At 40.7% G+C, this 14,789-nt stretch overlaps 1 protein-coding gene across 5 annotated transcripts in view; it reads right to left on the bottom strand.

Moving 5' to 3' along the window:
• LOC119019939 (EGF-like repeat and discoidin I-like domain-containing protein 3) overlaps positions 1-14,789 on the bottom strand; it is a 125,471-nt gene that overhangs the window by 49,024 nt on the left and 61,658 nt on the right. For all 5 annotated transcript variants that reach the window (XM_037098932.1, XM_037098933.1, XM_037098934.1 and 2 more), the window contains one exon: positions 1,297-1,410. In XM_037098932.1, the coding sequence (XP_036954827.1) occupies positions 1,297-1,410 (114 nt within the window). The remainder of the gene's footprint in view (positions 1-1,296; positions 1,411-14,789) is intronic.

Here is a 14,789-nt window from a genome sequence, read left to right as displayed (position 1 = left end):
AGCTCTCCAGCGTCTTGCAAAGGAGAAAAAAACACTTCTGATAACGCAAAGCTCTCTCTCTCATTCTAAACAGCCACTGGGCAGCAAACAATGAAAAGAGGGCTTGCAAGCACAAAGTTGCCGTGACTTCACAGCATTCAAATGTTTCATTTTTTATTATTATTGCTGTTATGTCTCAAGGGTTATTGTATTTGTCTGAACATGCCTTTGTCTTTTTGTTCAAGCTTTGTATTAAACTCATAAGGAGGTATTTAAATTAATTTGTACAATGAAAATTGAAATGCATGCGCTGTGTGAACATCTGCCCATCCTTTGTTGTTCCGATCCCATATTGACGTTGTGGGACTTCAGGACATATTTGTTGTGCAGTTTGGTTTGACTTTAGGTTGAGCAGTAATGCACTTGGCATAACTTAATAACTAACATGGCTATGTTAGTGAGTTAAAATAACTCATCCTTGACTTTTGGTTTCACACTGGACACAAACAGTGGCGTCCTGGGTGCAGGTTCCGTGTTTGTTTTTCCTAACACCGTGACCGTCCTTCTCCCTATATGTCATATCCCACATGAATTGAATGGGGGGATGTATTTAATACAACTTCAGACTTCTCCAGAGACAGAAAAAAATGGACTGGGATCAACACGTATCAGCTGACAATTTCAAACTCTGGGTGAGATACTATTGAATACTGGATCTTGCTGTGAGCCAGATAACAGCAGCAGAGAGAATCAATTTAAGACCATGGGCAAGAAGATAATCAAGTATCTGACCATACTTCGTAACTTCGTGAATCCCGAAGCGCGTCCGGTTGATGTTTAAAGATTTCTGTGTGAGCAGTTTTGCTTTTGTGTTTGTTCATGTATTTTATGTGCCTATTGTAGCTGTCATTACATCTGTCCAGAAACTGCTGTTAAAAAGAAGCCAGGACGGCTAAACTGGCTCACTTACAGAAATGTTGTTAGTCTGAAATGTCCCATTATGTCTAAATGGCACAAATACAAAAATATAACTCAATCAATTATGGGCAACATGTAAACCATCAACCAGTTAATGATAATAATAATAATAAAAAAAAATCTCCTTAAGATTTAGCAACCTATATAACTTCTGAAGAATTTTCATCAGCGCACTATTCACTGAAGTGTGGTTGGATGTAGTTTATGGGAATTACCAGCCAACTGTCTTCGGTCGATCAGTTCGCTTGGTTCGTATCGCATCAAGCGTGCTGTATGAATGGATAGCTGTATTAAAAACAACAAAAAAACCCCAATTGAAATAGGAACATGAGCACTTACTGGATTGACAGTTCCTCCCCATGTACTCCCCTGGGCATTCGCAGGAATAGTTGGCAACCAGATCTGTGCAGATGCCCCCATTCTTGCAAGGCTCCCTTTCGCACTCGTTAATATCTGGAAGAGCCAAGAAACAAACAAACAAACAAACAAAAAAGATTAATTTATTTGAAGCAGACATGTAGGCAATTAAAAAGACCTCATCCTCATTAGAATGCATTGGTAGGCAGTATATATTGAATTTTCTCCCAGTGTTACTTGATTCTGTCTGCCATAGAAGCTCTCACAAAGACACCGGTTTCTTGAAACTAATAAATCACCTAGCTCCTCGGGAGACCATTAATGCCAGAACACAGGCCCGAGCTTTTAGATGTTAAGAACAATTAACCTAGTGTGCTTTCTTTGTAAGTGAAATAATTATCATACATTTCAGTGTACTGTTCAATGTGAGTGCTCTGCAGAAATCAAGATTGCACAATTCTGCAAAGCAATACAAAGGCCAGTATTTGTAGCAGTTACAATTACCATTTCCCCACTATTCATTTATTATTTCTTGTGAAACCGCCGTCATGTTCAATGACTGTTCTGTTGAAGTTCTGCAGCAGGGAAGGCTTGCTTGTGCTCCACTGCAGACATGAGCAAGTCTTGATCAGCCAGCGTTAGATTTTTTGCGCATTGCACAAATTGAATGAACGGCACCTGGACTCATTTACACCTGCAAATGTGAGTTAATAACTATGCTAAAGTGATCGCCATCACGTAAAAATCTGGCACATACTTCAGCAGTGGGCTTGGTAAATATCCTCAGGTTCTTGATTTTTGAAGCAACACAGAAACATAGAAGAGCAGACTGTCTGTCACCATATCATCAAGTCGCTCTCTGAAACAGCACCTCTCTGATCGATTTATCTAACCAAACACGGAAGGCGACAGACCCGTAATGCCACTCATCAGACCCGTTTGAACTTTATAGGCACAGTTAATGGAAGGAGGATTACAGAGATAGTTCAGGAGGGAGAGAAGAAAAAAGGGGGCAACTTTTGAATAATTTTGAACACATTTCTAATGATCTCCAAACTTGCCTATGGCTGCTACAAGACTTTTTAATCCTAAAATCCTAAAAAAAAAAAACACACTGCGAGTGGTCTGCGACTCATAGGTACATTTTGGTTTCATGAATATGTAACCAGGCTTGAGATTAGGAAAAGCTTAAGAAAGTGAAACATGATTAAAGTAAGTCTGTCATGGTGCCTCATCTCTCTGAGATTTTATCTGTAATAACTATAATAGTCACTTGGGCACATTTGTAATATCTCGAAATGTATCTTTTTATTTTCCCCCCCTGCAAATGCCTTATGCTCTGGAGAAATATAGTCATGGTCTTCACACGCAATGGCCACTGAGGTAATGTGACTGGAAGCGGTAGCGTCTTTAATCTGCAGCAGTGCAGGAAATTTAATAAATAAATATATAAGAAAGAGAGAGAATGTAAGAGAGGGATGAGAAATGTTTTGCGATATAATCCAAAAATCTGTAGGGGCCCTGTAAGACAACTATTTTGGGTGAAAAGACATTTGATTTGGAATTGAGCTGTAAAATCTTTCCCAAAAGATGATAAAAGCGCTGCACAGGTTGAACCTGAGACATACCATCTATGTTATTTTTCCATCTACACAGTATGCATGAGGAGATATCGGTGCGTCTGCGTGGTCGTATGTAATTTATATGGAAGAGACATATAAAATAGCATCTAATGTGGTGTTTTCATTTCATTTATTTCACCATATGAACACACAGCAGGCACACGCAAGACAAGGCCTGCTGTGTCTTGTAATGAGGAGGCTACATCCTGCTTTCCTGCAGTTGAAGATGGAGATGCCATGGCATTTAAATGAAATACAGTGGGTGGTATGTCAAATGTACGGCAGATAAAATAAACAGCACAACACCTATCCTACCAATGTGATGTGACTCAATTTCAATAGTTAAGAGCAAACATTTTTCTTAGGAAGTTTGAAGGAAATATTGCCAGCATGTCGTCATGTGGTTTACGACTGAACCTACACACAATTACACTGGACACAAAGTGGGCTGGTCAAATGCAAACTGCAGGCTCCACTCAAATTATAAATTGTACCAGAGAGTGTGACAGATGCATTCATATGGCATTTATTATAAGGCTGTTCCCTTATTTTTACATTTTTACCATTGCACAGATGTTTTGTCAATGTCTGTATGTTTTTTAGCGTCTGCTTCCCAAGACATCAAAGCCATCTCATAAATCCATTAAAGCCTCCATGTGTAGTTGGTTCACGGTTCCCATGTCACCAAAATTACATCATGGTTGTATCTACACCGTCTGCAGATCTCCGGGGACAATTGTTCATCCTACATGATTTGCATTATGTAGACTTGTATGAAATGACTGGCGAGATGCACTGTATACACAATATGGAGTGGGGCTTAAAACCAATGCTTTAAGGGGACAAAATTGATTTAATGATATTACCAAAACAATAACAACCTCATTTGCATATTCAATATGAAAGCAGCTTTGGAGGTTTGTCCAGAGTGAAATTTGGAAGAAAAATGTCATCATGTTCTCACGCCCAGCTCCTCAAATATGGCTATGAAGCTTGACCTTCTCCTCTCGTATACCTTTCGCACATGAAGGGCTTTGCAGTCAAGCAGGCAGTTATACAAAATATCCATGTCTGGTTAACTTTTCAAAATAAAGCTTACTGACACTTCACTCACTTTTGGACTGTTAACGGTGTGGAACAAGAAAATTGGGTTTAGGTTTAGGCTCAAAACTTGGTTAGGATTTGGAAAAGATCACACTTAAGGGGTTGGGTTAAAATAACTTTATTCACTCTTGTAAAGAAAGTGACATCACTCACATCATGTAAGATCAGAACTTCACACCTGTAACATAAATAAGTTATGTAATTTACATATATATTATCATCACATATTCTTATCATAAACATTTAAAACAAACTTCTCTTGACTCTGGGCTACAAACAGGACAAAAACCCTGGTCTTCGGGGGGAATGACCGACCAGACCATCCCAACCATTACCTAACTCCTGTCTTTTCTTGTTCTCTCAAACTTAGGGGTGTAGGGCCACTGACCAGTTTGCTTTATTTGATGCACAGGGAGTGATAACGGGCTGATCGTGAATGTACAGGGTCAGGTATTTGATCTAAACCCTACTTTTCAGGTGCATCTAAGAGATAGAATTACTGCAATATTCAAGATCTGGCATCAGTGAGGTGGGTTTGAGTGTTTTGGGGAGTGCTGCAACATTTTTACTGCTATGCCGTAATCAGAAGGATACAATAATCGGTTGTTATTGTACTTCTTGCTAGTTAATTCCAGTACCCTTCATATTTTCGAATGTGATTCAGAAACAACATGTTTTAAGCCAGTTTCCTCATGTCTCCCTGTCCTTCTTTCTCACGCTCCCTGCCTCGGCTGCAACTGTGCTTTGATGAGCCATAGTACAGGACAATCTGATATGATTACAAATCCAAGCACAGCCAGCGTGACTTATACAAAGTACTAACCCCCCTACTGACAACACATTATTAGCAAAGCGATGAACAAACAGGCACTTGTCAGAGGGAAACATCTTGATTATGAGAGGTTACTGCAATCAAGGGGGATTATGATTTAATTACAATAATAACCCAGGTGGAGGTGCACTACCATCCTGTTAGGAACTGTTAACCTGAAAAATGCCATCTAGAGCCTGATGAGAGATGAACAATGGCCAATCCTCATTAAACAATTCAGCTTTTCATTTTTTTTAATAGCTCTAATCCTCGAGAACCACTTACTGTGAGCACTGTGACAACAACAATAAAAAACTAATACAGTTATTAATCAAGGCTACAGCATGGCCATATGAAACATCACTCACTCATTTCACTGCAGAGTAATTTGTACAGGGAATATTTGGTGTTTACTAATTGCTTTGGTGGAACACTCAAACGGAAATGTGATTTTATAGTCACTTGTGAACATTTAGAGATGGATTCAGTGCATCAGCTGAATGCATATCCATCTGTGACTAGCAGCATTAATATGAATATCTTTACATTAATGACGCAAATGTCGCGGCAGATCTTAACTGAGCAAGGCCTCGGGTATAATATATGGAAATACAACAGAATATACACTGTAAAAAATGTATCTTTTTTTAGAAAAAAAAAGGGAATGTCATGGTTATTCACAGTTTTCATCTTATTTTACATTAGGCTTGTTAATTCATAGGGTTTTTTTTTTTAGTAATTTGTGTACATTGAAAAATACAGGTAAACATTAAGAAGCAAAACAAAAATATACTAAATGACAGAGTGACCAAGGGGATAAAAAAAAGAAACAGGAATGTACATCCCTCCATCCTTAAGTGTCACAGGGGGGCTGGAGCTGATCCCAGCTGACATTTGGTGAGAGGCTGAATACACCCTGGACACGCCGACAGTCAATCGCAGGGCAGGAATGTAAAGCAGCGCCAAAAACAATCCTCACCTCAGCCTGCACACAACCCTACAGTTATTTCACCACTGCAAACACGCCACTTAGGTAAGTGATGCAGTCGTTACCCTTTCAGTTCATATCCTGCTTTGTTGCCACTGATACTGTAGGTTCAAATAGAGAGGTGAGCCAAATGGGCGATCCCGCTGTAAAGCCTGGAGCGCAACATACCACAGAGAGAGAGAGAGAGAGAGAAACAAAGCTAGCCCTTCTCACAATTTGCTTCCCTTTTATAAGAGGCCATCAGCCTCTGGGAGATCAGCGCGGAGAAAGTGAGACTTAAAAGTGGTGCATTGCCAGCAAATCACAAGGGAGAAAAGGGATTACTTAAGGGAATGCAGTTAATCCACCTGATGAAAAAAAAAAAAAGAAAAAAAAAACTACAGGAGAGAGGTGAGGGGAGGCATGGAGAGGTTAGGGGAGGCAGAAACTGTGAAAGGGAGAGTGCGAAGGGTGAGAGAAATGTACAGAAGGATAAGGTGTGATGGCCCAGTGGTCAGGTAAATATGCTGAATAAAAAGCATGCATCCAAGGATTTTTCCTCACTAAAAATACATTTAAAGTTAAATATGACATCAAAGCCTATATATGTTGAAGAAACATTTTGAGTCTGTCTGTAGTTTTATAGTAGCGGTGCTGTCTTGGTAATAACAGTTTAACAAGCCAGTTTGAGCAAAGGTTTCTACAGCGCAAGGAGACAATAAAACTAGCAGGCATACAATTTAATGCAGTATAACACACTGGTTTTCCAATTACACTACTTAAGTGATGCCTATAATGTTCACTTTTTGTTGAAACCTTGCCAGGATGATGCTGCTTCAACAGAGAGAGTCTTAAGTGGCATCAAATTGGACTGTGATCATTTCCAAAGTATTCATGTTCTATTGTCCAGTCGTCACACACACAGTGGTGGCAAAGTGAAACACAATAGCTCTTCCTCTTTTTCTTTACAAATGAATATCTTACTTTATTCTGGGGTGGGCTATCTGAACAACAACAACAAAAACAACAACAAAATAATACCGGAATTGATTGGATTGCAAAGCCAGACTAGAATTGATCCATTTGCACCTTTAAAACTCAGTGGTGCATTTGAGATAGTTGTTTTTTTGGCACAGGCTCCTCCATCCTCCATTCTGCTAGTCATAACTTTCATTTGCTTTATTTATGATACGTCACCCAGGGAAGAGTGACATCACTCTACTGATTTGTTCACGTAGCAAATATGTGCTTTTCAACAAGGTTATGTGAAGTTTGGAAACAGAAGTAAGATGACACTAAAAACCATAACCTCTGAAAAGTGAAAAAAGTTGACAACTGATGATGATCTAAACCCCCCACCCCTGTGTATACTTTTTTTTAAAGTGTACTTTAAAAAAGTATAGTAAAAGTATATAAATCAAGTGGTTGTTCTTGAGACATTAGTAATTAAAAAAAATTATGATGAATGAAAAAAAAAAAAAATAATAATAATGATAATAATAATACCATATATACTGTGTTTCCATATTTCCTTATTCTTGAACACAGACAGACGCAGCTCCCTGTTCCTGAACTAAAAGACGCTGAACCATAACATATATATCAGCCTGTCACCGCGCCCTCATCGGTTCACTGGAACGTCTCGCTTCCTGGCTCTGCTCCTCTAACGCTCCCTAAAAAAAAAAAGTGTCTCAGTCGGACAATAATGAGAACAATGAAGAGTGCTGCGTGTCGGGAACTAACACTTGCTGCGAGCGCCAAATTGGAGACAGTGTGCCCAGAGAGGAGGAACGGACCTGCGTTTGGAGTGGTCACCCGTGCCCTCTGCGCCGGGCTGCACTGACCTCTGCAGCCGCCGCACCTGCTACCAGCGCACAATAACACAGCCCGATGAATCTGCTTTCCAGTTCATTCAGCAGAAAGGGTGTTGTGTCAAATTCTGCACGAAGCAGAGTTATTGAAGACGTAAATGTTCCATAAAGAAGAAGAAGAAAAAACCATGAAATTCCATCAAGTGTACTAAACCTTTTGTGCTCGTCTGTGTGGAAATAATTGCGCGGTAATTGGCGTTGGGAGACACTTCAGATAAGAGGCTGAGAAAAATGAAAAAGAAAATAAGAGCAAATAATTTTGTACTCAGAAAAAAAAAAAAAAAAACAGGTAAAATGAGTTTCTTTTTTCCCTATTATTCTAAACAGGAAGAAAACAGCGTCTTTAGAAATGTCGCTTTGACCTCCTTGCTTTCAAGATATGTGTCTGATAACCGACCCAGCGGAAGCAACGAGACATTATGTCACTGTGGCTTACAAACCAAGTGACAGGTACAGAGTGTCGCGTTGAACGTGGTGAGGACACCGCCATTTAGCATCTAAACTGAGTGTGTTGATAGTAAGGGCTGCATTTTTACCTTAATTCAAAATGCTAGAGCCGACTAGTTGACAGTCAAATGTAGCCTGCAGAATTATGTTTGCAGGCACACTTTTTCCATGAGGACGTTTTTTTGCGAGGTTATTCCACAAGCCAGGGTCAAAGACAACACGTACTTGCAGAGAAAGAGACATTACAGCTAGGAAGCTAATGTTTAGTGCCATTCACAGCACATGCCTCTTGTTTTGTCTGTCAGAGGCTGCCCTAACCATAACCCTGCCGTCAAAGCTACTCAATTATACCGACGATCACACAATTCGTTATGCAAATTCAGTGAACAAACAATAAAAACACTACATTTTGACTGGCTATATGCATGTTTCCCATCTAGGCTGGCTGTGTTCTGCAGTAGAAGATGGGTGAAATTAAATTTACAGAGTTGGTTTATATCAAATTAAGCATTAAGATTTCAGTCAGACATATTTATGTCTGCAGCAGCATCAGAAAGCTCGAAAACTTGCCCCAAACAACAACACAAATCACAAATATAATTGAAATAAATGCCTGCTAATAGCTTGTAATCCTCTCACACTTGCTAAACCCCCAAACTCAATTAGCAGAATGAAAGGTAGTGTCCCAGCAGTATTACCCAAACATCTCACCCACTTTCTTCATTAAATTACAGTCAGATGTCGGGTGAATCCGAGTAAATCTTTTCTTTTCTTCCTCTGCCAAGACACTGTGAGCCACACAATTGGAGGTTAGTCAAGACTATGCTTTCATGTGGAGATGTCTCATCGTGTTACATCTGTGCATCTGGACTCAGTTTAGCCCTCATGCACGTCTATCCCCTGGGAAGTCTCATCTTATCTGTTTTTATGAGCTAGCGGACCGGCAAATGTTTGGTGAGCGAGCGGATTCTCTTGACCTCTCCATCGAGACAAGAGGCCGTGGTTCGACCTCTATGGTCACTAATGGACAGGGATGAAGTGGACAACCGGTTGTTTATGCCTGCCGGGTAATTAACCCCCGACCTTGAACACTCGTACTTCCTTGGAAGTAATCATGCTATTTTTTGCTAAGGGTTAGGTTTTCCCATGGGACAGGCTACTGCTGATGCTGATGGTTGTACTGTATATGTTGTTTTTGGTAATTACAATGATATGGTGCAAATAAACAGCACTGTCAAAGCAACGTTACAAAATGCCCTGCCTGGCTGAAAAAGGCAAATAAAATCAGACTGATAAAATATACATATAAACTTAACTAATAATATAAATGAATAAAATGGCCAACAAATATGGGGACAGCAATGATATTAATAGAAGATTTGGGGGAAAATTTCTAAGCTATATTTCGATACACGATATATAATAAGATATTTTGAAATCTCCTCATTAGCACTTACTGTAATAAATGTTATTGATTGTTGGTAGGTTCACAAAAATTAACACATAGTTATTATTTGGAATGAATAATGATTTGCAGTGTTCAGTAGTTCAGTACATCACTTCACTGTTAATACAGCCTTTAAAACCAGTGAAAGACACTCATGAACTATCCCGATATTGCTATACACAGAATCTAAAAGGATGTACTGTTTCATATCACAGTAGCGATACATATCGTACATATTGCCCAGCCCTTGGTAGGGTTGTGAAATATTATTTTAAAAAAAACTGTGTTGGTCAGACACACAAATATAAACTCACTCAGCCAGGCACATGGTCCCTGAGGAGAAACGAGGACAAAGGACTCGCAATGGATTCATTTCAAAGATTCTATATATTCCATCAGAGCATTGAAGCACTGGTGTGGCTTTTTACGTTTTACATATGACATTCAGGCAGGGAAAAAGAAAAAACAACCAAAAAAAAACGACTGCTATCCATCGGCACATAGAATGAATTCACCAGGGGGAAAAAAAACACAGTCAATTATTTACATTTCTTGAATGCAAGTCTGAGTAGGAGTATCGTTAGCTTATCTGTGAAAGAGCACTTTATTACGAGAACAAAAATGTATGAGCATTTCATGTCACAGGATAAACATCATTGATATATTTACATGGGGTTTGCCTCAAGGACATAAAATATCACACTGGCTTTGGGCTCATAGATAACGTACAGACTCAACAGCAGATGGTTTCATTCAGCGACCACCCAGAAACATCTGAAGGAGGACAACAGCACATACCTTGAAAACGTATGTAACTAAAACAACATGAAAACAGCGCAGCATATTACGCTGTCGACAGCCAACTGTAGAGTTCCAGTACAGATAAGAAAAGCATATCTTGTTCTTTCCCGTCTCCCATTCCCACTGTGATTAGCATACTCATCAATCCTATGATGCATTTTGTTTTTTCTGTGAATATAACTCCCTCCTCCTCCCCCTCCCGCCATTTTTTTGTCGGTTTCGATGTAACACGGCACCCGCTTGAAGGAGGTGGAGATGAAAGAGCCACATGTCTCATGTCTCAGTGGGAAAGACCGGACACCTCAGGAGGCTGTATGTTCAGAATGAGGGCTTTGTTACATGTAAAAGTCACACACGCAATATGTTTTCATCACATGACAACTCGCCTGCTTTAATATATGCTTTAGAAAATAATGGTAGATGCAATATATTTGCATGCACGCATATGGGCATTGTATGTACAGTATCTATGCTGAATTGATTTTTGCTTGCCTGTGGGAACTCCAGTATGGATGGTTGTAAGACGCCACTGTGCCCTAACAAGTGCTGACACCTCTTCAGAGCTGCATCTTCCTGTATGGGCCATCGGCCTTGGGATGCTGCATTTGACAGGTCCTGGTGCAGTGAAATGTGTCTTCACTACACAAGGCCAAGACAAGCCCTGTCTCCCCAAGTTGAGGCAGAGACAGAAGACGGAAACATGGAAGTGCCTGTCTCCACTGTCAATCTATCCTGTCAGCGTATCCTGGCCTCCCCCACGCCACTGAAGTGACAATCACCACATAAAACGGGACTCCTATCCAGGGTCTGATGAAGTCACACATGCAGTTGAAAGACGTCTACATCACCCGATGTGTCCATGAAATGTGTTTTTCACTCTGAAACGTCTCAGTCTTGGTCATGCACATCTTGGTCTAGCATAGGTATTGACTTTATTGATCTCCCATTCAGGAATTTTTAAAAATCTCATCTTATATGAAGGCTAGTTTTCACCGCAGCACGTACCGCATGTTCCAAGGGGATACGATGACGCATGAGGTTGTGAATTTAGGATTAAGAGCGGTGAATTCCAAGGACTTGCTTTGTGAAGTGGGATTAGCCCACCGAGAAGTTATTCACGGCAGCACTCTAGAAGCCCTTGAAAATGTATCTTAGGATGCATTGCGGAGAGGTTCTGAGCAGCAAAACACTCATCATTTCCAAGACACGCAGACCACGGGGTGGGTTGGGGGTGCTACTCTGAAACTGGGGTGCGCATAATGTGAAGAGCCCTCAGCTCAGCGACAGAATGACACTCGGAGGAAAAGCCTTAAGTGTCATTTTAAGCTTACAGATGGAGCCTCCACAGCAGGTGAGTGAGGGGAATACTGATCCACTGCGGAGCAACGCTGTGATCCAAAAGCTCTTTAACAGCGCCGAGGTTAACTTACTAGGATGTTTGAGAGACACCTAAATGGTTTGAGATGCAGACAGAAAGTGGATGAAGGTGACGGGCAAAGAGCGAGCACGGACTGGGGTTAAGTAAGGATAACAGTGAGACATCTGCTCTCAGGACACCACAAATGTAAGGATTCAATGTGTTAATACACGGCCAATTTAAATAATAGATGCTCAGCGCTGCCATCTAGATGAAAAAAAAAAATCTACGTTCATCATTGTAGCATTTCCGTATGCAAATATTTGTTAGCTAGCCCCAGCGCAATATAAATGCAGCGGCTTCGAGCTCTCCCAGACAGTGTAGATTTTTTCTTTTATTTTTCCGAGAGGTTTGAAGTGCACGGCGGTGGAACAGAGGGCTCTACAGAGAGTGATAATAAAGAGTGATAAAGACCGCTGGGAAAATCATCGGAACCCAGTTACCAGACACCGACGCCGTCTGCACCTCCCGTCACCTACAGTGATCTCACAGCATCATCCGAGGCCAATCGCGCTCAGCCCACACCCTTCCCCTCCCTTCCTGTCCCTTACCAAGCCTACTCAACTCCATCATCCCCCTGCACAGACACAGACAACGACTCTGCACTGCGAATCTTGTTTGCACTCCTATCAATATTACAGATAACTGTGTGTAAATATGTGCTGACTACCGTTTATGTCTATTTATTTTGGATTACTATTTCATTCTGCTTTTTAGAAGAAAAATGATGTTAAAAGTCCTTTTAAACCCATTTTATTCAGGTATCTATTTTTATCTATTTATTTCATATTCTGCACTTTTCAGCTTGGAGAGATGCTTCAGTGATTCCTTTCTTTTTCTTTTCTTTTTTTTTTTTTTTTCTTACTCTACAAATATTGATATCAGCATCAGCCCCAGAAATTGAGCACCGGTCAGGCTCTAATGCTGTCAGATTAAAGGTTGGTGCAAAAGCAGCTAATCATCTGCAGAACAAGGATATGCATAACAAATTCCTCTGCATTTTGTTGTCGAGATATTCTGATAAAAGGAAATATTTCGAACTCCCAGTGGCCCTGGAGTCAAAAGTCAGGGGATCATCACAGTCATTGGAGTACATTATCTGGCAACCGTGTACCAAACTTTGTACCAGTCCACAGTAAAAGTTTGATCCAGCAGTTGTCAAGAAATGTCAGTCCGAACCACAGGCGTCAGCCTCATGGTGTTGTTGGAGGAAAAGTCAGGGCAGTCAGTGTCAGTGGGATTTATCTTCTCTTTCATGAAACATGTACATTCTAAAGCTGGAGATTTATTTCAGTCTACTGGTAGCAGAACAGAAAATGAGAAAAATAAACTAGATTATATTCAAGATGAGAGCACATGAGCATGCATGAAGAAAAGTACTGTAGATATGAAGGGTTTATTACATTTGGCTTCAAACATAAAAAATGTGAAGAAAAAGTTGCATCATGGCCGGATACTGTATTTTAAATCATACCCAGTCGAAAGGAGTTTTTTAATGAGGGTCAGATTCTGACAGAGAGTGATTTCAAATTGATGTTATTAATTCATTTCCGCTGGAACCTCTTGTTGAACTACGCTTTTCAGTCAATCAACACAAGAGAAGAATCTATGAATGCAACCATCATGTCCATACTGGCCATTCTCACATCAGTGTGCTCTGTTTTCCACACTTCCACTGACTTATATTAGTGACGGCTGTGGTTCGAAAACTGCAAATTCTCGAGACTACACACCTTAATCTCGTTCTTTTTTCGGTCACAATGAATGAACTCTGTCTGTGGTAAAACAACACTGATACTAATTTGGCCACGCGCTGACCGTCCCGCATTAATGCAGCTCTGTGTAGTCAAGCTGAACATTTATCAGCGTTCTGTTTTGGCTTGCAGCAGCAGCCAAAAGCCCTGGGCAGGACAGAGTCTAGCTCTTTTCTACCACCTGGGATTTGCAATGCATCTCTATTTATGCTTTGGCCGTCTGCCAGCAGGTCCGTCCTTACTGCAGGGGCTGGGAGGTGACAGCACAGCTCAGGTGTCCAAGGGGGCCTTACACAATTAGGCCCTGGTAACAGCTCATTCCCTTAAAACTCCTCAACAGAAAGGATCAACCAGGTGAATGTGCGCTCAGGGACGGGGAACAGCGGAGTCCAGGCTCCTCCTTTTGGCAATTTTCACTGGATTATTTTCTTGCTGTTTAGCTTCATAACATCCCAAGTACACATTTCAAGGATTTTGTTACTCGTCGTTTTCTCTTTTAATCTCAACAAACAATGCTGAAGAAATCCAGGTGCTTCAAAAATACTCAAACAAAACTGTGCCTGCAGCACTTTGAGAAGTTCACGTTCCTTCTGCAAGACGTGGTTTTGCTAACAGGACTGCACTCCAAGCCCCCAGTCTGACCAATTTCAACGCAATTTCAACTGCACATAGAATTTAGTTTTAACAGCAAAGTTGCGATGTGGACAAAAACTGTCCTGCCTGTAATTTTGCTAGCTAAGCATCCTTGCCAAACAAGAAAGGTCATCAAGTGTGTTTGTATAGCAGTTTTTTGTTGAGCAGGATTTGCAGAACTGAGCGCTTACTGAAGAAAATCAGGACACCTACCAACACACCACCTTTATATTATCAGTGATGAGTCAGAGCACCTGCAGATGAGGCTGTGAGAACGTGCATGAGGCCGACATCGACAAGATCAGGGCTAAGCACAGACAGATCCTGGTAAATAGTGTCTGTTCCCATTCTTTGTATTCAATGACCTCTGGATTAATGGGTCGGTTTCGTTCTGTCAAGCCAAGACGCTCCATCTGGGAGGCAAAAAAGAAAAAGAAAAAAATCTAATATATATATAAATACGGCAAAGCAATGGCACAGGAAAAGTGACCATAAACACCAAGATTCCAGCTTGTTTCCCCAGCTTGTTATCCAAAATGCCCTCTGACAGAGACTAGATAGGATCAGCTTCTCTACGGATGGAGAAAGGGGCAGCAGGATA

Source organism: Acanthopagrus latus, chromosome 5 (genome assembly GCF_904848185.1).
Source record: "Acanthopagrus latus isolate v.2019 chromosome 5, fAcaLat1.1, whole genome shotgun sequence".
Lineage (NCBI taxonomy): Eukaryota > Metazoa > Chordata > Actinopteri > Spariformes > Sparidae > Acanthopagrus > Acanthopagrus latus.
This window is presented reverse-complemented; position numbering and strand designations above follow the sequence as displayed.